The following is a 24,337-nucleotide window of genomic DNA, read 5'->3' as shown; positions in this document are numbered from 1 at the left end:
CCCTCTAGCTGTCCGTCTCTCTCCTCTTCCTTAAAAATCTACCAGCTGCATAGAACACTAAGATCCACAAATCAAAACCTCTTGGAACTCCACAAACCTTTACATTCACCAGGGCAACTCTTACTAGCCTGCTCACTTGCTAGATTATGAAACTCTCTTCCCCCTCACATTAGAACTACCCAGAATCTCCCTTCCTTTAAAACCTTACTCCACACTTGTCTCTCCTCTCTCTAGGAATGCTCCTCTACTTATCTTTCCTGAATTCTGACACCTATCATCCTATCCTATTCAAAACTCAGCCATTGCATAAATAATTATTTTGTCTCCAATTATGATGTACTAACTAAGCATTAATTTGTTGTTCTTGTAAATATCTTAAAAGTGCTGTACTTAGTTATTACTTTTGAATGTTTTTATAATATTGTCTTTCTGTCTGGAGCATTTAATTTGTGGTTCTTGTAAATATCTTAAAAATGCTGTACTTAGTTATTACTTTGGAATGTTTTTATAATATTGTCTTTCTGTCTGGAGCTTTTCTACTCGGGCCACCATTGAAAACGGGCTACCTTGGCCCAATGGACTTTCCTGGTTAACAAACTGCAATAAAATAAATAAATAAATGTTTATAAATAAGAATTCTGATCTACTCTTATTAATAGGCTTGACATTTTTTGGAATTGTGTAATAATATAACTTTATATTTCTAATGATTATTTAGAATTTTGCAATGTTAACATTATATCATCTGCAAAAAGCATAACTGCAAAATTTTACAGTTATATTCTTTTATTATATTTAAAGCCTTTTATCTTCGAGTTGGTCCTAATTAAAATTGCTAATAATTCAATGGTTAATGCAAATAAAATAGGAGATAGTGTACAACCTGTTTAGTACCTGTAGTTAAAGATATATATTTGGATGAGAATGGACCTAGTTTTATGTATGCTTTGTTATCTTTGTAAATTTAGTAAACAGATGAATTGTGATGGAAAGCCAAATAAAGAGTTTTAAATAGATAATTACAATTTAAGGAGTCAAATGCTTTTTCAATGTCAAGACTAATGAAAAGTGCTTCTTGTTTCTTGTTCAACATGTTCATCCTTTTGACTTCTGTCTCTTAAATATAAATCTAGTTTGGTCTGTATTGACTATTTAAAGTATTGCTGTCTTTAATTTATCCCCTAGAATAAATATAAATATCTTGTAATCGATGTTTAGAAGTGAGATAGGTCTATATGAAGAACATAATTGAGGGGTTTTATTTTCTCTAAGTACTGGAGTGATCAAAGAGTATCTCCAGGAGGAGGACTCATTTAATTGAATTGGATATTTGTAAGAGTCTCTTGTAAAAACGTAATGATTTTTTGAGTGATTATCTTGGAGAATTCAACAATTATTCCATCAATTACAGAATCTTTATAAGGTTTAAATTCTACTATTTTATTATTAGTTCTTGGAGAGTGAATTGTTTGAATAAATTCTGTTTGAGCTCTGGAGTGATCTTGTTTTATAAGAGTTTGATCAATTATTGATGTTATTTCTATATCAGTTTGATTTGTTTTATGATTTAGAGATTTATAATACTATTTAAATACTTAGGTTCATAGGTTCATACTAGGCTATCTGCCCAAGGGCATTTATAAGCCTAGCCCATAGTTATGTGGCTTTCGCCACCCCTTTAGTTTGAATAAAACTATGCCTATTATTTTGCTGTGCCTCTGTCAAGCAGTGACACTGAAGTAATCCCTGGGGTATATCTGCGATCTCCCATCCATTGGTCAAGATTCTTCTTGAACAAGGCCAGCGAGGTGCTCTGCCTCACATGTACCGGGATTTTGTTCCACAGCATAGGGAGTCTCTGAGTGATGAATCTGTCCCTCCAGCACGTTCTATTAATACCCGTGTCAAGGTTTAAGTCTCCCACCCTTGTGGTTCTGAGGGATCTAGATTTTTTGAGGTGAAGCATATTCATCAAATCTGGGTTTGACATGGCCTTATATGTCAGGCACAGGTCACCTCTGAGCAAGCGGTATGAGACTGAATAGAGCTGGAGTTCTTTCAGTCGGGCAGCATAAGACATATTTTTGAGACCCTTTATCCTTTTGGTGAGGAACTTTTGGGGTCTTTCCAGCTGCTGCAGGTGTCGGGTCAGATACATTCCGAATGGGGCATTGTACTCAATCATAGGTCTAATGAGTGATGAGTACAGGGGGACGATGACCTCCCTTGATCTAGATGTGAATCCCTTCATGATCAGGTGGGCAATGTAGAAGGTTTTCCTAACTACTTTAGCAACATGAGTGTCAAACGAAAGGCTACTGTCAACCTGGGTCCCCAGATCCCTGATGACTTCTTCTGTGCTCAGTGGATTGCCACCTATATGGTAGCTAGGGGTAACCTTGTTTTTCCCGAAGGGAATGACTATGCATTTCTTGGCGTTTAACTTTAGGCCATGGCTCTGGCACCAGTTATCCGTTTCTGTGAGGCCATTCTGAAGGATATCTGTGTCAGATGTGTTTTCGACTATGGCGCCCAGTTTGCAGTCATCTGCAAACTTTGTCAGCCATAACCCTCCTGTGTTTGCTTGTACTTCAGAGAAGTAGATGCCGAACAAGAGTGGATCCAGGACTGAGCCCTGTGGGACACCACTTGTGACAGGCTTTGAGTCTGACATGGCTCCAGCAACTCTGACCCTGTGGGTTCTGTCACTTAGCCAGTTTGCAACCCATCTTGTGATGTATGGGTTTACATTCAAGCTGATGAGTTTTTCGATGATACCTGAGTGGGGTATTGTGTCAAAGGCCTTTGCCAGGTCGAGGTAGGCTGTATGGACTGCCTTTCCCTCATCAATGGCCTTGTTGACTGTCTCGAAAAAGTCAACCAAGTTTAAAAGGCATGATCTGCCTTTGACAAAGCCAAACTGGGTTGGATCCAAAGTCTGCAAGTTCCCTATGTCTTTATTTATGACTTCCATTATGATCCTCTCCATGGCTTTGCAGATAAGGCTTGTCAAGCTAATGGGACGGTAATTTCCAGGGTCGGTGGAGGCACCGCCCTTGTGAAGTGGGACCACAGTCGCCGTGCGCCACTCCTTGGGTACGTATCCTGAGGTGAGGCTAAGATTAAACAGCTGTCCTAACTGCGGGTTTAATTCCTCATTGAGTTCGTGGAGCACACAGCCGGGGACACCATCTGGTCCCATGGATGCTGTGTTTTTGCCTTGGAGAGAGCAGTTCTCACCTGGGCGTTGGAGATGTTTGGGGGCTACAATCCTCTGGTGTAGATATCTCTCCTTTTGGGGAGGGGAGTTTGCACTGAACCTGTCAGCCAGTATGTTGGCAATGTGTGTAGGTTCAGTAATCTTCACATCATTTTGAACTAATTCTGAGCATATCTGGGAGTTTCCTCCTAGGTTTCTAACATAGCTAAAGAAGGCCTTATGATTGTCTTTTGAGTCCTTGGCGATTTTTCTCTCAAAATTTGCCTTGGATGATTTTATGAGAGCTCTTAGTTTTTACTTATAATGATCAAAGGTGTCTTACCTTTCAAGGATTTTGCTCTATCTTGTAGTAGCTTCCTCCTTTTGTTGTAGAGCTTGTTTATGGCTGGGGTCCACCAGACTGGACGCTTGCCTTTGGTACAAAGAGTCTTAGTTTTGTTTGGGATTGCCTGATCCATGCAGTCCTGTAGGTGCTGGTAGAAGGCATTTGTAAGTGATTCAGCGGTTTGAGTAATGTTTACCACTGGCTCAGGGGCCTTAAAGGAGACCACACTAGTTTTTAGAAGTGTGAAGTCGGCTTTTGAGAAGTTTTTCACTGTGGTCTTTTTTATTTCAGGTGGGGGCGGGATGAGGACCTCCAGCGAGATTAGTTTGTGATCTGATCTCACCAGTGAGGGGTATACTTCCAGTGTTGAACATTGTGATCCCATGTTCGTGATGATGAGATCAAGTATGTTTTCTCCTCTTGTGGGGATGGTGACTAGTTGTTCCATGGCATTTGAGTTTATGAACTCCAGAAACCTTTGGGCTAGAGTGTTTGGGCTTGAGTAGTGTTCCCAGTCTATATTAGGGTAGTTGAAGTCACCTAGTATGATGGTGTTTGGAGATACATTTATCCCCTCCAATGTTTTCAGGAAGGCCATGTGAGGTTCCTGAGTTTGAGAGGGTGGCCTGTAACATGCTACAAATTGCAGAGCAGTCTTGCCTATGGTTAATTGCACCTGGATGGTCTCCGATGCATCGTGCGTTGCCACCAACCTTGAGGTGTGGGTGTCCTTTATGAATATGGACACCCCTCCTTTCTTGGTGTTGTCCGGATTTTGGGGCGGGCATGATATGAGGTGAAACCTGATAGTGCTGGGGTGCTCTCAGGAGCCTTGAACCAGGTTTCTGTCACAGCACAGACATCAATGTTCTCCATACTGAGAAGGGCCTCGAGTGCGTGCATCTTGAGATTGAGACTTCTGGCATTGAGCAGCATTACCCTTAGTTTTTCCTTTTTGTGTTCTAGGGTGGTAGGTTTAGAATTTGAGCCTTGCCTAAAAAAGGCACTATGGGGGTGGCAAGAGCCTTTGCCAATATCCGGAAGCCTAGGGGTGACAGGTGCAAGCCGTCCCTTGCGAAGCCAGATCTAAAAGCAATGAACTTCTACTATTTCTCCAATATCCAATAACAATTTACTATTGTTATTAATCTTTATTTGTCCAATTTGGTTAGAACTAGAATGAATTTTAGCTCTATATGGTAAATTATGCATATGTTTAGGTGGTGTGATGTATGAAGCTATTATTAATATTTCCAATGCAAATTCTGTTTTATGTGATAATTGCATTTCTTATTTAAATAATTTCTAACTGCTTTAACTTTTCATTGCTTTTAGATCTGGCTTTGGCTACTTGTAATTTATATTGGGTTTGTCCTCTTTTCTTAGTTTACTTTTATACCCAGCTATAGATTTGCTGTAAATATATGGTTTAAAGGAAAGATCAAAATGCCATTTAAATAATAGGAAGATAAAACACACAAACATTAGTTTAGTGCTTTTGTTCTTTACTTTATAGAATTTCATCAGAAGTGGTGTTTTGATCTTTTGTTTAGAGTTGTTTTAAGGTGCTCATTCATTCCATTCAGCATTGTCTTTATATGCTTTAAAAGAATCCCAAACCATAACTCTGTTAGTTTCTTCTGCATAAAAAGTTCAATTTCTGAAAGCAGCCACTATTTAAATTTTCCTAATTTAGTAATATATTCAGGAAGTCTACAGATTGATGATAGTTTTTTAAAGTCTACTTCATTTATTAAAATAAAAATATTAAGCTCAGATAAGGGGCACATGATTATATTTAAATTTGTTATTTTAGAGACAATATCTGGTGAAATTAAACTTTTGTCAATTGTAGTTTGTGTTCCATATTTAAAAGAATAGTAAGTAAACTTTAAAGATTTAATGTCTTTCATATTAAAAGAGTCTATCAAATTAAGAGATTATTTCCATTTTTTAAAGCTTTAGCTGTAGAAGTTAATCTTAATTTCCTAATGGTCATAGTTTCTGAGTCATCCATTATGTTGTTACTATCTCCTTCTATTATCAAGGTACCCTTTGAATTACTTGTAATGAAGTCTAGATGCTTCTTAGCTTAACTCCCATCCCAGGGAAGCAGTATAAATTGACTATTGTCCATATTCTATTGCTGTATTTCATGGTAATAATCAAGAACAGACCTTCATGATCTTCATGTTTATATGTTATCAGCACAAGTTGTATACTGTTTTCTCCACAAAAATAGTGACTTCTCTTCTTTTAGATTTAAAAGAGGATTGTACTAGTATTATAGAATTATTCAGTTTCTATTTATTTTTATGTAAGTGTTTGATTTGTGTTTCTTGAAGAAATGCAATGTGTACTTTGTTTAATTCTAAATATTTTACCACACTAACTAAACCATTAATGTTAATAGATAATAAGATCCGTTCCATGGTATAGATGTACAGGAAATCATTGAATCTACAAATTTGATATTTAAAAACAACATTGAATAATGTGGCAAATAAATATAATTGACTGAGGTACATTACTGGATTTTTCAGGCAACTTAAGAAAAACATATTGAAAACAATAACTAGTAATAATTAAAGTAACTATGTACACAGGATAATCAGAATTCCTAATCAAGCAACAAGGAAATTCTCTGTTTCTACATGTGTGTAAAGTAAACCTACAAAAGATACAGAGATCTGCAGTTATATAAATTGACCAGGAAATGTACTATATATTAACATACACTTCTTTTTAAATAGCTCCTTCATGTTTCTTTTCTTTCATTCTCTAGTAATTTTCTATTCTTCTCCTTTTACTTTCTCTTTCACGTCTTGCCAACCTTCTATCCTATGTTATTTGTTCTTTCATATTCTTGTTCTTTTCTTTCAGATCATGTTGTTAGATTAGTCTTATAACTTTTTTGTGAATATCATAAATACTAGTAAAAAAGAGGAAAGAGAAAAACTGTATGATAAGTGCTTTATTCTATGCCTGCTAGTTTATGGGTATAATAAGGATCTGATTGTATAAAATACTAGACTTTTAGAAAATTTGCTTTAAATAGATTGTGTTATCATAACCCATAAAGTATAAATTATGTATTAAAATGAAAGTCTTGTAGTAACCCATTTTCTTGATATAATAATGTAATCTTGTAGTAACCCCTTTTCTTGATATAATAACGTAGTATTGTATTAACTCATTTTCTTGATATAATAATGCATTCTTAATTGTGTTTCCTATTTTATTTTTATAGTTTTTTTTATATGTGTGTAAATAGTTCTTCTAGTTTAAAAATAACTGTTTGATCATTGACAACAGAGTGATACTAGATTTGTTTTATGAAATATCTCTCATTCTCCCACTCCATTCCTTTAAGTTAAGAGTATAACCATCCATCAGATAAAACATGAGTATGAAGCAAATGCCATTACAATTTGGTTAACTTTGTTATAGCCTATTAGTATTCCTAGAAGAGATCTGATACTTAATAACTCAATTTTCACTCTTAGTGCTATACTTTACTTACACAAATCAGCAGCTCATCATGGCCATGTTTAATCATCTCCCATTATGTGTGTCTTAAAATTCATTTCCCAGCTTTTCTAGTATATATTGTATTAAGTGTCCATTCACACTAAGTTATTAACTGGCTATTTAGTTAAGTGGATGTTAACAATCACTAACCTTTCAGTTCCATGTCAGTATTTATTAAGAAAAAATACTACATCAGATTGCAAGCTAATCACTGTAGTGTTTAGCAGAGGATTTATGCATTACTGAGTCTATACAACATGTCTGATTACTCTTCAGGAGAGTTCTATGCTAAATCTTATTAGGAGATGTGAGGAAATGAAGACAAAGGCATACATCTCAATATATACAATGAAATAAGTCAATTTCCTTTTTTTAAATGAGGAACCTGAACAGCTGGGTGACATAGGAAGAGGTATAGTGGGGTTGATTTCTTTAGGAACAAAGAAAGAAGGCTTCTCTCCCGCATCGCCTGGCACAGTACAAGCAATCCAGGCAAGTGGGGGATTTCTGGTTAAATTTTGAATCACTTAGTGTTTAACTAAATCTAATTTAATTTATCTAAAGAAATCCCAACCCCTCCACACCACACGCTCTATAGACCTCATCCTCATTACCACAATCAACAGAACATGCTGGAGGGACAGTTTCATAACCCAGAGACTGCCCATGCTATGGAACAGACTTTCCATACATGTTAAGCAGAGCACCTCACTGGCTCTCTTCAAGAGAAATCTTGATGAGTGGATGGGAAATAGAAAATTCACCCCAGGGATCACTCCGGTGGCTTTATTTGACAAAGGCACTGGGTCGGGTGGCATGATGCCAGGGTAATCCTAATGAGCTAGGCTTGTAAAGGCTCCCGGGCCATTAGCCTAGTACACACCTATGAACATATGAACTAGTCATATATAAAGCCAATTTGCATATTAATCCAATTGCTTCCTCTTTCACTTCTGTCTTCCTACTTCCTTGGGTCCACTTTCACCCTTTTACCCCTCTTATGTATATAACTGCTCTCCTTTTTTTGCTCTCTTTTTCTTTCTTCAACCTACTTCCACTTCAACCTTCCTATAATGCTCCTTTATACTAAGGTTTGCATATAATTGCAATGTTTACAACTATATTATACCTTTTTTAATAGACTACCCTTAAACGATTTTCATTATGCTACATTTACTAAGAGTAGTTCATCCTCTGTTAAAAAAAAAAAAAAATTTTTAATCAATTTTTTTCTATATTTTTATTTGGTTTCAATGTTTTTATGTTACAATTACTACTGTTTATATTTGTTTCTGTAAATCCTCTATTAATCTTTTAATATTTTTTTTAATGTTTGGAGCTTTTCTCCCCGGGCCTCTACTGAAAATGGACATGTATCCAGTTAGACTAGCCCGGTCAACAAATGTAAAATAAAAAAATAAATAAAATAAATAATCGTATTAAGCATTACAAAATATATAATTGTTTTGAAGAATATCTTTAGCAAAAATGAGCAAGATCCTTTAAAAAGTTTAACAATCTCACAATGTCTGCATCCCAGAGGTTAATGTATGTTTCTCATTAAGTTTTGTAGTATGTGAAGTAATATAGGCATATTTAGATCTGTTAATACCTCTGACAGTCTGTTCAGATTATTGCCTTGCATAAATGCTTCAGAGTGATAGTAGAACCAAGAATGGCAAAACAAAATGGAAATGCTTATATTTCAAAACACTCATAAATCAGTATAAGTAATAAATGTGTTGAATTTACAACTGAGATAGTATTTAACAATAGAAAATATTTAAATCTTGGATGCTATTAACATCATGCTATGATTTTTCATAATACTCCATAGATCCACATCTTTTATATATTAAAATGAACCATCTAAGACACAGCATATAAACAGCTAAGAATTATCTGAGAAGTATGTTACTAAAGTTGGTGTTATGAAAGTCTCATGGCAGGTTATATAAAAGCAATAATCAAAATTCAAGAATATTTTACTGTTAGACTTATTATTAGATATATTTATTTATATAGTCTAGAGCCATTATTAGTTGATTATTGTGTTGGAGGACTATGTAGAGTTATTTACATTGTCATCCCTTTTTTGCTTCTTCTTTCTGACGTCTGTCCACACAGTTTTTTCCCAAGTTCTCTTTAAGTTAGGAGACATCTGGTAATTTCTTCAGTGGTAGAGATTGTTGTTTTTGATAAAAGCAATTGCATCTTCGATATTATTAAAGATTTTAATGCCTGTCACTTGAGAGGTGAATTTTTAATTTTGTTGGAAAGACTAGTTGAGCCTTTATATTATTTTGCCTTGGGATTTTAATTAGTGGCCAACATTTTTTCCTTGATTCAATTGTTTTGGAAAAAATAGACATTATCAAATCTTATAATCTTTCCCCATTCATGAAGACTACACGGGAATTTGAAAGCAGCCATTGATCATGGAATTTTAGGTCCAGTTCTTTGTCAAGATAGGACGGATTAGAAGCTATTAGTTTGACTATAGCCCAATATGACCTTTCGACATCAAAGAAAAAACTTTCTTGTAGAGTTAGGATTTTTGGTATCCCTGCAGTCCGGAAAGAAACTATGTCTTCACCTTCTGTTTTTCCAGGAGATCAGAGATTATTATATTCTTCTTTCACAATTTTTAAGTCATTAATTTTGTTTTGTATCCAGTTGTTCTGTTTTAATAAAATATCTGTTTGCATTTCTTCTTCATTGAGCCTGTCCATGTCAGTTAGAGCAGATTCCAAGTCTAGAATTTTTATTTGTTGATGTTTTAACATTTCTATAAGAAATTTAATGCTGTTTTCCCTTAAGGTTTCTAAGTTCTCTTGAGATCTATCCATTTTTAAGGATAACGCTTGAACAGTAGTCATCACTTGCTGAATGTATCTTTTTAGTGAAGCATCAGTATGATTATGTTTTGAGTTGCTCATCTTTCACCAGTATAGTATTTTGTTTTCAGGATAATTTAACATGAACGTGTTGACAAAAGTTCTTATATATATATAGACTTCTGAGTTTATAAGTATCTTCTAGTGAAAAAAAAATACTTAGGTTCATAGGTTCATAGATTTATACTAGGCTATCTGCCCTAAGGCATTTATAAGCCTAGCCCAAATTATTGTGGCTTACGCCACCCCTTATATGAAAAAATACTGTGCCCATTAGTTTGTTGTGCCTCTGTCCAGCAGTGACACAGAGATGATTCCTGGGGTAAACCTACGATCTCCCATCCACAGGTCTAGATTTCTCTTGAACAGAGTCAGCGAGGTGCTCTGCCTCACATGGACCGGGATTTTATTCCACAGCATAGGGAGTCTCTGAGTGATAAATCTATCCCTCCAGCACGTCCTATTTATATCCGTGCTAAGGTTTAAGTCGCTTGCTCTAGTGGTTTTGGTGGATTTGGATTTTTTGAGGTGGAGCATGTCCATTAATTCCGGGTTGGACATGGCCTTGTATGTCAGGCACATGTCACCTCTGAGCAGACGGTATGCGACTGAATAGAGCTGGAGTTTCTTCAATCTGGCAGCATATGACAGATTTTGGAGTCCCTTTATCCTTTTGGTGAGGAACTTTTGGGGTCTCTCCAATTGCTGCAGATGTCGGGTGATATACATCCCGAATGGGGCATTGTACTCGATCATTGGTCTGATAAGTGAAGAGTACAGGGGAACAATGACCTCACTAGATCTGGATGTGAATCCCTTCATGATCAGGTGGGCAATGTAGAAGGTCTTTCTAACCACTTTAGCAATGTGAGTGTCAAAAGAAAGGCCACTGTCAACCTGGGTCCCCAGGTCCCTGATAACCTCTTCTGTGCTTAGTGGATTGCCACCTATATGGTAGCTTGGGGTTACCTTGTTTTTCCCGAAGGGTATGACTATACATTTTTGGCATTTAACTTCAGGCCATGGCTCTGGCACCAGCTATCTGTTTCCGTGAGTCCCTTCTGAAGGATATCCGTGTCCGATGCACTTTCCACTATGGCGCCCAGTTTGCAGTCGTCTGCAAACTTTGTCAGCCAAAGTCCTCCCATGTTGGCCTGTACTTCTGAGAAGTAGATGCCAAACAATAGGGGCCAAGGACCGAGCCCTGTGGGACACCACTTGTGACCGGCTTGGAGTCTGACACAGCGCCAGCAACTCTAACCCTGTGGGTTCTGTCCTTAAGCCAGTTTGCAACCCATCTTGTGACATATGGGTTTACATTTAAGCTGGTAAGTTTTTCTACAATACCCGAGTGGGGTATTGTGTCGAAAGCCTTTGCAAGGTCAAGGTAGGCTGTATGGACTGCCTTTCCTCATCAATGGCCTTGGTGACTGTTTCAAGAAGTCGACCAAGTTCAAAAGGCATGATCTTCCCTTGACAAAGCCAAACTGGGTCGGGTCCAATGTCTGCAAGTCCCCTATATCTTTGTTTATGAGCTCCATTATGATCCTCTCCATAGCTTTGCAGACTAGACTTGTTAAGCTTATGGGGCGGTAATTACCAGGGTCCGTAGAGGCGCCGCCTTTGTGGAGTGGGACCACAGTTGCCGTACGCCACTCCTTGGGCACGTATCCTGTGGTAAGGCTGAGATTAAACAGCTGCCTTATGTGCGGGTTTAATTCCTCATTTAGCTCGTGTAGCACACAGCCGGGGACACCATCCGGTCCCATTGATGCTGTGTTTTTAGCTTTAAAGATAATATTTTCCTCTTAAAATAAAAAAAAACTGCAGATCTATGAAAATTTGTTGTCTTCACTCAGCTAACTAGGTTGCACCCCTGCCCTAGCTTTTTTATTTATTTATTTTAATAATCAAGCAGCTGACAAAGGAGCACAGACTCTTATGCAGCAGTTTGAGAAAATCTGAAGTGGACATACTTATATGTATATTGACTTTTAGGTGACAACTCTTGATATTTCATGTGTGAGTTGTAGTAGGCTATAAATATTAAAATGTGGTCTAATTTGTATGGAACTTTGGAACTTTAGGTATGAATGCATAGTAATGTTACACCTATGACAATGTTGCACGATTAATTGCTGCTAAAGTGTATTCATTGTGTAAGTGAGAAAGCAACCCTTGTAAAATTGCAGTTGAAAAATCTTGCTTTATGCAGTCTGACTATTAACCAGAGTTGCAAGTTTGACTTGAGACCTTATTTAATATGTTTAGTTCAAGGAGCTCATATGATCATATATTCACAACGCAACTTTCAATCAAAGCATTAAATAATCAACTTTTAGATAATGGGCAAAACATACAATTGTTCTCCAACAGGGTATTAACTTACAGATATTTCCCAGTATAAGTCTGACAATTTATGGTAGCATATTTAAACAACAAGCAAACAGTTGCCATTTTCACTTGTTAAACATGGCTTTGGTGTTTAGCAAGCATAACCCCCCCCCCAAAAAAAAAACTAAATAAAAGGAAAAAGTAATGTGTGTGAGAGTGACAGAAAGAGAAAATGAGACAGACTCTTCTGTGAGTCATTCTAATGTCTACAACTTCTGTTGCTAATGTTACATTGTTCTTCTCCCGTTTGTACTGTCTGCAACTTCAGTTGTTGTTAAAACCTGAATGCAATACTAAGTATTTCTTCATAGTTCTTTTACATAATGTTTGAGCTGTTAACAAAATATGCAAATATGAGGGGGAAAATACCTAAAATTGGAGGTAAATGTTACTGTAATTCACTTAATAAATAACTAGGAGAAGATGTTTTTCATCAACATGCATTTTCTGAATTAGAAGATATATGAAATTATAATGTCTGGCTTCATTGACTGGCAGCAGTCTTCAGAGATTTACCATAGGTTTACTGATACTTACTAGGCTATTGCTCCATGAGGATATTCAGAAGCCTAGCCATGGAGGTTTTAGCCCTTATAATTATGAATAATCCAGCGATAAGCAAAACATTTACCTTTGCCCCATCCATGAGGTACAAAGGTATTAAACCAGGGGTGAATTTGTGGTTACCCATCCATCCATTCATGCAAGACTACATCTGAATAGTATAAGAGATGCACTTTGCGTTATATGGAAAGGAAAACAATCCCCAAAAAATTATTCTCTGTGATACACATCTATCTCCAACATGTTCTATTTATGTTGCTAAAGAGATTGAGATCTATTGAATGAGAGTTTATGCCCCCATTGGGCTTGTAAATGTGCAGTAGGTCTGAGAGGATAGGGTCTGTTGAAGCTCTTTACACAAGGCAAAGATTGCCATTTAGTAGCCTATATGACATTTGGAGGAAGGATAAGGGATTTGCAATGGTCCATATATGTTTTTGATTAAGTCCTTTGATTTTCATGGCAAGAATGTATTGTGGGTGTTCAAGTTGTATTAAATGTTTGTCTAGGTACATACCACAATGGGGCATTATATTCAAGGAACAGCTGGGTTAGTGCAGAATGCAATGGAATGATCACATTCCTGGACCTGAATGCTACACCCTTTATAACAAGCTATGCAATGGGGGAAAAAAACTTTCTTACAATAGCTGACAGGTGGTGATACAAGAACAGTTCCTTGTCTCATGGGTTCCAAGGTTCTTAACTTCTGGGTCAGTTTTCCAGAGTGTGCTGTTGGTGTGTTAGTTACAACAGACTTCTTGTTTGCTGAGGAATACTATTATACATTTCTTAGCATTTAATTTTAATCCATGCTGTTGACATCAGCTATTGGTTTAAGAAAGGCCCTCTTGGAGGGAGCCCTCTGAGGTGTTTATGATGACACCATGTTAATAGTCATCTGCAAAACTCGTCAGCCATAAACCCTTAAGAGTAGCTTTGACCTTCCTGCAGCTGTTATGTTTTCAAAACTGGGATTACTATCCAGTCAGGTACATGGATTATAATAGATGTGAGTTTTCTATATTTTTGGAAGCAGACAGCTTGCACAACTATTGAGATCAATTGCTCACAGTTGTAAGGCACTGAAAATATTTTCCATGTCTGGCTCAGAAATGGATTCACAGTATATACAAAAACAGAGCTCTTATTTCGTAAAATTTCAATTAAGGATAAAGAATCCAGATATTGTTAAGTTTTGATAGGTTCCAGTAATCTTAAAACATCCAGATATTTTCTTTTTGTATTACCTCTTTCATGCTTTTTTAAATAGTACAGACATATTGTGCATTCCTTAATTATTCATAAACTAATGTTGCTGAAATATTCATACCAGGATAACAAAAATGTAACAGCTATTCTAATAAAAAGCTGACATATTTCATGTAAAAACACTGAGATATAATTAGATAATAAGCCCTTAGTTCACTGGGCCTTGTGCAACAACTGCTTCTTCACCATCATCAGTCATTTTTGGGAAAAACAGACTGCTGAAACTGAACTGTAAGTGTCAACATTAAAGTTTTAGAAAATAACTATTGCAAAAATAAATTTTGTAAGATTCTAAACTTAATAAAGGCAAGTTCTCTTGTGCCTGAATGCAGTTTTAGGAATTAACTAACAAAAAAATGTAGGCTAATTTCTCTTTCTATATTTCAGCTATTGCTTACAAATGCTTGAATTAAACGTTCCCATTCTTAAACACCCCCTTCCCCAACAGGTAGTCTCTGGTGTTCATTTCTGGTCTAAGTAGAATAATGTAGCACTTAGGAATGAATATGCAAAACATCAGACCAGCTCCAGAGGATATAATGGCGAATATTTCCACAGCTACCACATACTTCCCTTGCGTGCTCAGATATGCTGGTATAAATGACATCCATACACTAACAAATACCAACATACTGAAAGTAATAAATTTAGCTTCATTAAAGCTGTCTGGGATCTTCCTTGACAGAAATGCGACTACAAGGCTTATAGTGGATAAAAGGCCTATATATGATAGCATACACCAAAATGCAACAGATGAGCCTTCATTACATTCGATAATGATCCTCCCTATTACAGAAGCTGTATTTTCATACTGATATGGAGGAGAAATAATCAGCCAAGAAACACATATTAAAATTTGAACAGCCATATTTAGTATGATTACAAGTCTTGGTAGACTGGGTCCTGCATATTTCTGTAGACTGCTGTTTGGTTTGCAAGCATTAAAGGCAATAACTACCACAATGGTTTTAGCTAAAACACAAGAGACAGAACATGTGAAAATAATACCGAAAGTGACTTGACGAAATACACATGTCATATGAGCAGGGTAGCCTATGAAAATTAATGAACACAGGAAGCACAGAACAAGACTGAATAAAAGCACATAACTAATTTCCCTATTGTTTGCTTTGACAACAGGGGTGTGATGGTTCTTTAAAAGAATTGTTAGGATGACGGCAGTGGCAATTGCTAGAAATATGGAAACTGCAGTTAATATTGAGCCTAATGGTTCTTCATATGAAAGGAACTCTGTTAGTTTCTTGATGCACTTGTCCTGCCTCTCACTGGGCCAGCCATCCTTAGAGCACTTCAGACACAAAATGGAATCTGGAAAAAAATGCAAGAAAATCAGACTTCATCTAGGAGTTTTACTATACACTTTTTGACATTAATTGTACTATACAGATATAATACACAATCAGTGAATATGCCTTTGTTTCTCTTTAAAATATATACCGTGAATCTAAACAAGATTTTGAGTAGCACCTCTTAAACTTTATGTCAGTCATTTCAAACCTAGGGTGCTAAAGAAGGAAATACCAGCTGATACCATAAAACCAAAAATAAATTTATCACATTGTCCTTCAATAAACACATCACACCAAATGACATTTGACGACCTTTATTAAAACTTCCATAACATAGCTTTGATTACCAAAATTTATTATTTACAACTGGACATAGTATAGTTGATTCTAAACACAGCATAAACATCCTTGTAATGTTAATCAGGACAGCGTACCTGCTCATCCTGCCCAGTAAGCAGCGTCCATACCTTTGCTCACTTACTTTACTTATAAACCTCCTTGTAATGTTAATCAGGACAGCGTACCTGCTTATCCTGCCCCAGTAAACAGCGTCCATACCTTTGTTCGCTTTTTTTACTTATGAAGCAGCATCCCATCTCAATTCATAAACCATTCATTGAATTACCTTCCAACCAAATAAGCAGCATCCTTACCTTTGCTTGCTTACCTATTCAGCAAACTTCCTCCAGCTACTCATTTCCTTTCTCCAATTCCTTGAAATGAACCTCCAGACACCAGAGGGGGAACAAAACAGGGCAAGCCTGTCCCTCTTTTCTGACTACCCGACTAATAAAATCCCCAGAATCCCCACCAACCCCCCAACAAAAAAGGGAGGGTGGAAGGGTAGCAAGTTCATGCCAAAATATGATTACTTACCCAACTACACTTGTCTAAACCCCTTAAGCACCTTCCCACCCTTTAAGCACCTTCCCACCCTTATCTTATTTCCTCCCAATCATCCTTCCCTCCATTTAACCCTTTCACCTCCCCAACCCACTTAACTCCCATTAACATATCAACCTAACCCCTCTTGAAGATGTCCCAGGACAACTTGGTTTGTTGCCAAACCTCATTTGTCCCAGTTCCCATCAATAAACACATCACACCAAATGACATTTGATGACCTTTATTAAAACTTCCATAACATAGCTTTGATTACCAAAATTTATTAATTACAACTGGACATAGTATAGATGATTCTAAACACAGCATAAATATCCTTGTAATGTTAATCAGGACAGCGTACCTGCTCATCCTGCCCGGTAAGCAGCGTCCATACCTTTGCTCGCTTACTTTACTTATAAACATCCTTGTAATGAAAATCAGGACAGAGTACCTGCTTATCCTACCCCAGTAAGCAGCATCTATACCTTTGCTCAATTACTTTACTTATAAAGCAGCATCCATGACTCACTTCACATCCCATTTATTGAATTATCCATCCTTTACTTATGAAGCAGTGTTCCATCTCACTTCATAAACCAGTCATTGAATTACCTTCCAACCAAATAAGCAGCATCCTTACCTCCGCTTGCTTACTTATTCAGCAAACTTCCTCCAGCTGCTCATTTCCTTACCCAAATCCTTGAAATGAACCTCCAGACACCGGAGGGGAAACAGAAGAGGGCAAGCCTGTCCCTCTTGTCTGCCAACCAGCCTGACCAGGCTGTTCACCCTCCCACCTACCAAAATTTTCTAACCAACTACCTCCCATAAAAGAGAGGGTTATGCCAAACATTATTCGGTGTATCCATTTGTAAACCAAATCCAATCCCTGTCATCAACCCCAAACCCCTAACATAACAGTACTGAAACATACCAGTACTGAAATGTGCCTTGATGAACCTAAATAAAGTAGCATCACTTGTGACCCCCTTGTACCACACCAGAACATCCACTCCAACCAAATACATTACTTTTCACTCCGCTTTCATCAAGCAACAGACCACTGCTCCCTCTGTTAACTGCACTTTATGACTGTATTGCACCACTCTGGTAACCAGGACCTGCTCTGTGACTGATACAGTCAACAGCAGAAACAACCACCTTGTCGATTCCATCACCTTCCATGGTACTTACTTCAGGCCCCAAGTACTGCTATCTGCAAAAGAAAGAACAATGTAAATTCTCTACATACACCAATCAAACTTTCTTAATGACATTAAGCAATGTCAAAGCACTCCTCACCCCTTAACTGCCCCTGCTAAAGTGCCCTAGCTCCCCCACCTCAACCTAACACTACCTTAATCACCCTACCAACTGTCCCACATGATTACTGAAACCCCCTGTTAACAGGGGCTATTTATATCATAGATACCGTGTACATTATAAGAAAATCAATATTAATGTCCTGTCTTGACATGTGAAGCTAAACCATTAACGTAAGTACAACAGCAACTTATGTGAAATGTAATAGTCCCCAATCCCCCCCAACTAAATTAAATGACCTGAAATGTGCACATAGCCACAAAACTCCCAGCCACGGAAAGCCACCATCTTTCCCATCTTACTCGGACTCCAAGCACACTAGCCTAGACATCAGAATATATGTAATCACTAACCATCACCCCTTGCACATTGTTTATTGCTATAATTATACCCATCACTCCCCCAGTTGGTATATTCCCATGGTAATATGCCTACTTGCCCCAATACTCTGAAGACCCCCCACCCCTATGCCATTCCGTTGCCCACCCTTGTAGCGACAACTGGTCTCCTTTACTCTGCCATCTATTGATCCACTAATTGCTGCCACTCTGCATCTCTGCCACCTGCGACCCCATTGCAATCTACAAGACAAAGAAAACTAACTCCTCTTGACACACAAAATGTGACCATCTTAGTCACTGTCAAGACCTACCTCCATACCTCTAACTAATTGTAACTACCGCCTTATGACCAGTGGAACTGCCTTACTATGCTCCCACACCTGTCGAATAACAAACTACCATCAAAATTGCCTTCCAGCAACCACAACTGAAGCTATGCCCGCAACCTCAGCACCTCCCTCAATATTACCAATGTAGATCCCCATGACCATCCCTAGCCAAATGCCCTGAGTGCCATCCCCTTAAATTCCTAGACACCATAGTTACCTGCACCAACATAACCCTAACCACAACAATCCCACTGGGACATTGACTGCAACAGCCTCTATCTCCTTTAGCCCACTGGCTTCTAGTCACCAACCGATGGCAGCTGTGAACTTCCCCACCTGCAAAAGAAAGAAACTGTAAATTCTCAGCGTACAAGTAACCAAAACATCTTAATCAATCCACTTCCTTAAGGCTACTGAGTGCTGCACACTCTGCACTCTCCATCTGTAACCCCATTGTGCGCCACTCTAGTGACCAGGGCATCCACTGCAATCATCTCCATCACCTTTTGGGTCCACTTCCTTAGATCACTAACCAATACCCATGCTGCGTTTCCCACCTGCAAAAGAAAGGGAAAACTGTCTTTAGCACAAAGCTGTGAACAAAGGTATACCAAGTAAGCTACATTTCCAGAAGTAACAACAATCTATGACTCTTATTGTCATTATTCCTCAGTTGTAATTCACCAGCTTTTCTCCAGCAGTCACCAGCTCTCCAAAGAGATCAAGAAGGAACAACAGTAAAATACACACCAGTTATTCCTCTGAACTCCCCAAAAAAGGAATAATGCATCTTATTTATAAAGATGGCATATATCTAATGGAGACATACTTCCTCTTCTAAATAAATCCACTCAGAATTATCAAACATCAATTAAGCTTACAGAAATAGTAAGCATTGTGAAGTAATGAATAAATAAACCCTTGGCCTCCCCTCTGAATTTTAATTTAATAACACTATTGCTCTTTGCTACCATGAAGAAAATGACACTGTTATTTATTGTACTTGAAGGAACATTCATTCAGTGTGTGCTAAGGTGCCATATAGCAGAGGCTATTAAACTTGAATCACGAGCATGTACGCATAGCTCTCAACCTTCCACCCCCAAAATGAGGATCAAAAGCCCTCATTATGTGGAACAAATGGACAAAATGTGGAACAAGTAACAGCTTACTAACAGCTTCAACTAGGAAGGTCATAGGGTCATTAAAATATGCTGGCTTTAGTTATACCAAATATCTTTTAATGAATTAATATGATTCAGTTCTATTTATCCTGGCTATCAGTTATAAAATTCCTAACTCTGAATGTGTGACAGACCCTTTCAATGTGGAACTAACCCCCACAACTTTAAGGAACATGAACCTTTTATGACTCAAAATGTGGTACATTCCTCGTAATGAGGTACACTTGAGAGGTATGCTCATTCCGGAAACCACATCCTCACATTAATCCAGTGGCATCCAAACCCCAAATATTATGAAGAATGGACCAAATCTGACACAACAGTAGCCTTCTACAGTAATCTGAACCCAGTATCTCCCATAACAGGTAAGAGTTATGGTCCCATAAGGTGGGGGAAGTCATACCTGATTTACCCAATGATTTACCCACTTATTCATTTAATTTTATAATTAACCAGTATACTAATCTATTCATGCAGTTGAATCCCTGTTCACTTCAAGCAAACAAAATGGCAGAATGGAAAGCCCGCCACTAGCTCTCCTACAACAGATCATGCTGCCACTACACATGCCAGGTGATCAACCATTACTTACGTGTTCTTAAAACCATTCAGGGCTTCCTTGAAGAAAATACCTCAAACTGGGCCTGGTAGTGTGACACTCTAAAGAATCCTGAGCCCGAGTGAAACCCCCAAATCACCAGAAGTACTAAGCTGAGAACCACAAATAACGTAAATAACAGGTGAAAAAACACCAGCATATTCCATCCCACATGGAATCGTGTCGCTAATTTAAGGCTTTAGCTTTTTTTTTTTAATTACCTCAAGAGAAGCTCTAAGTAAATACAGCATGCATAAACTGTTTATAGGTTTTAGATAATCTTTATAATGAAGTAATTACATCACACTTACCTTTAATTTTATTCATTAAATTTATTATGCAGAGGAATATAGCCATATTAATTAATACTATTTTTCTCTGGTTATTTGCACATGAGTTTTTGTAACCCATATATATTTATTCATGTTCTAGATTCACCTATTATGAAATATACACAATTTTGTTTGTTATATTATATATATGGTATATCTATATTATATTTATATTAATATGGAATAATTTATTTTTTTTAGTATAATAGATATATTAAGTGATTTTTAAATTATTATAGTATTGCACATGAAAATGTGAGTCCATTTGGCTATAATATTCAGCATCCCTGATTTTTAAACGTAAGGTATATTTATGTATAGATGCATTCAGCGTAGAGCTTTTGGTAATCCACTGTTGCTTTAAGGAGAAATAGGTTTTTTATTGCAATCTCTTAATTGTTTAATTGTGATGGTTTTTATCTTTTAAATACTCTGTTAATTGATCTTCTTGTTGTCTGAAGAAGGTGGGACATTGATCCTACCGAAAGCGCTCATATTAAACTGTGTTTAGTTGAAAGATTTTTGTTCTCGGACTCTGCTTACAGCGGTACCCGCCTTTTGTGGTTTTATAAATACAGAATGCACCCTGACCCCTTGACACAAGCTTGCCTGTGCAGTGATCGACTGATATCAACAGGCCTAAAACAGTTCACAAACACCACCAAGAAATCTGATCATAACTATCAATAAAGGAGGGCAAAAGGCTGAAAACCAAGGACATGTATCAATATTACACTCACAAACTCAAAGACTGATAACGTGTTTTTTTTTTTTTGTTTGATTTTTTTTTTTACCAGCTTGAATTATCTGAAAATCATGAAGCCAAAACTCTAATACCTAAACTATGAGGGAAAATCTGAACATTCTGGGAAATTAGAAGAGCTGTGAGGTATGCTCAAACAGTTCCAAGCACCACAATGTGTGCACAGAAAGCAACCATGCCCCAGGACCCGCAAAACTTGCTAAGGGAGCAGAAATGATGCCACTCTAAAAAAGCCGAATAGAAAGAAAACCCCCCTCAAAATATCACACTCCCACACAAAGACACAAAGAAAGACTTGCTTTATTAGGCAATCGATACCCCCACACCAACACCACAGTCTTCAAAACTGCACCCCCCCCCCATAATCCAGCAAAACCCCAATGAACCTTTCATGACCCCCTAACTCCATATAGTTTATTTATCAGTTTATTTATTTATTTTATTACTTATTTAGTATTCATTATTTTTTTATATAAGCAGCACTAGCGTCTTATGGTAACAAGGGAAATCGACAACAGACCGCAACACGTCCGTGCCTTCCCCACATGTAGCCCCACAGTCCCGTGTCATGTCAAGAGACTCAACAAAATAATGCACAAATGTGACAGATGCAATCCAACTCCACCAGGTCTGTTGAAAATGTCATCCGCCAGCAGCTCTATGAAACTGCACAACCTGTTAATCATTGCAAGCTAACTCACAATCTCTACAGTTACCTCGGTCTCAAACTGAGAAATCAGCAGGCAGCAAGCAACTACAAAACAAACAGATCTGCACACTAGAAACCCGTGCACCACACTGAACCGAGCAATCAGCACCCTCTCAATGGGCAAGCAACACCAACCCACCTGCTGTACCCCTCACCCATCTGCATCCATACCTCCTGTCCTGCGATCCAAGTGTGAGGATTTTGAATAACAAGTAAAATAGATCTACTTTGTACCAGTGCCAGATGAAATCATCCAGTAGGGCACAATGGCACATGTGTGAGAACACCAGGATAACAGATCGGTGTATTTTATTTTCATCCATTTGCAACATAGGTGTATTAGAAATAGAATTTGTATTTATTTATATATTTACTCTCTCTTAGCTGGGTTAGTGCCATTCAGCTCTGTTCTTCTGGCGCTAGTTAATCACCCGAGCACTTTGCAAGACCCCCTGCTCTGCCTCACGAGTCACCATCAACCAATAGACTGCCTTTCAATTTAGAACAAAAGGCTTTTTTTTTTTTTTTTGAACTGACCCCAGAGTAGCAGACGAGCTAGCCTATCACAGCAGGAAATTAATTTATGGATAGCACCTGACCACACTCACAATTATTAGCTCACATCAAAAGAAAGCATGCCAAGATATCCCAAAACAACCGTTGGACAGGAGGGGTGCAAATATACCTTAAAACAAACTCAAATAAAGCAACATGTTTCCTGATGAGCCTTTGCAACACATCATTTATTTATTTAATATTTGTTTACTGGGAAAGTCCAACTTGGAACAAAGCCATTTTTCAGCAGAGGCCCAGGGAAAAATGCTCCAGATGCATGTCTTTGAATTATAGGAGGAAACTGGAGCACCTGGAGGAAACCCACACGAATGCAGAAAGGACATGCAGACTCCACACAGAAGGCACCTCAGCCGAGAATCGAACCAAAGAACCTCTTGCTGTGACTTGACAATGTTACCATTGCACTAGCCATCACAACCCTGAAAGCTAAGCTACTAAGTGAGGTAAAGAGAAACAAGCGGCCTCAATGATACTTCCTACATGCTTGCAACACCAAAATTAAGGTTCAAAACAATTCATAACTGAAAAGATATCAGCATGTTACCCCTCAATGTGTGCTATTGCAAAGAATTAACCAGCAAGCCATAGAAACACTTACTGATATAAAATATGCATATACATATGTATGCAGACCCTCCCTGCCCCCACCCAATATCTCAAGGTCCACCAGTTCCCGAAATACCCAATATGTCCTGTGAAATGCCCAGTTGGATAAACCACATGCTGAAATCAAAATTGCAAAGAGAAATTTTCAAACCAAAGATAAATAAATACCATATTGAAAGTAAAGAAAAACAGCCTGCTGAGAAAAATTAAGTAAAAGAAAATTGACAACTTACTGTTCAATATCAACATCAACTGAACTAATAATTTCACTCCTAATCTTATGAAGTGGCAATTTTCTGTAAGCCACCGACCAGTACCTCAAGGCCTACCTGTTTTCAGAACTACTTACAGGTTGTCATGGGCATACCTTGCTTTAGCAAGTTCACGCCAAAATGTGATTACCCAGCTACACTTGTCTAAACACCTTAAGCACCTCCCCACCCTTATCTCATTTCCTCCCAATCATCCCTCCCTCCGTTTAACCCATTCCCCTCCCCACCTACTTAACTCCCATTAATATATCAACCTAAACCCTCTTGAAGATGTCCCAGGACAACTTGGTTTGTTGCCAAACCTCATTTATTGAATATATCAGCTAATGGTTTAATGTTACCTATCTAGCCACAGTTATAACATCATCAGGGATTATTCTGCTGTTGTAATTATGCAAAATTAGCTGCCAGCCACTGTCTACACAGTTACACCGTGTGTGCTCATGTTAAAATGTTCATTCATTATTTATTTATTTATTTATTTTTGATTACCTGCTTAGTTCAGTTCATTGTCATGGAGGAGTTGAAGCCTATCCTGTATTTTACAGGTAGGTGACAAGAGAGAAAAATGAATCCTGGCCAGGGCACAAGCCTGTTTGAGTTACAGTTATGGTAAATCATGCTTGCTAAACTCCCAGACCATTAATGAATCAGCAACATTCATTTTAATATAATCCTCTAAGATGACTTTCTTTTTGTTATAAATAGGTCATAACTAATTTCAGATTACATTTTGGGAATTTTCTGTGGGGAACCAATTCAAAGAAAAAACAAACAAATTGTAACGGACTGTTGGAATACCCAAGCTGTTTATTGTTAGCACTTTCGTTCAAAACAATAAATGAACTTCTTCAGAACCAATTCAAGGTGACAACTTATATTCTACAATATTAGCCAACTGAAGTT

The 24,337-nt window shown here is 37.7% G+C and overlaps 2 protein-coding genes across 2 annotated transcripts in view; one reads left to right on the top strand and one right to left on the bottom strand.

Moving 5' to 3' along the window:
- The window catches only part of LOC122803763 (extracellular calcium-sensing receptor-like), a 1,059,758-nt gene that overhangs the window by 544,489 nt on the left and 490,932 nt on the right, over positions 1-24,337 (top strand). The window lies entirely within an intron of this gene.
- Positions 14,507-23,550, bottom strand: LOC122804152 (vomeronasal type-2 receptor 26-like). The gene is made up of 2 exons (XM_044073841.1): positions 23,393-23,550; positions 14,507-15,532 (listed from the first exon to the last, which is right to left on the bottom strand). The coding sequence occupies exons 1-2, from the start codon at positions 23,406-23,408 to the stop codon at positions 14,613-14,615; spliced, it is 936 nt and encodes a 311-aa protein (XP_043929776.1). The 5' UTR covers positions 23,409-23,550; the 3' UTR covers positions 14,507-14,612.

The sequence above is a fragment of the Protopterus annectens genome, chromosome 6.part0, assembly GCF_019279795.1.
Source record: "Protopterus annectens isolate FY-2018-M chromosome 6.part0, PAN1.0, whole genome shotgun sequence".
NCBI lineage: Eukaryota > Metazoa > Chordata > Ceratodontiformes > Protopteridae > Protopterus > Protopterus annectens.
The sequence above is the reverse complement of the archived record's forward strand: the minus strand, read 5'-3'. Positions and strand labels throughout refer to the sequence as shown.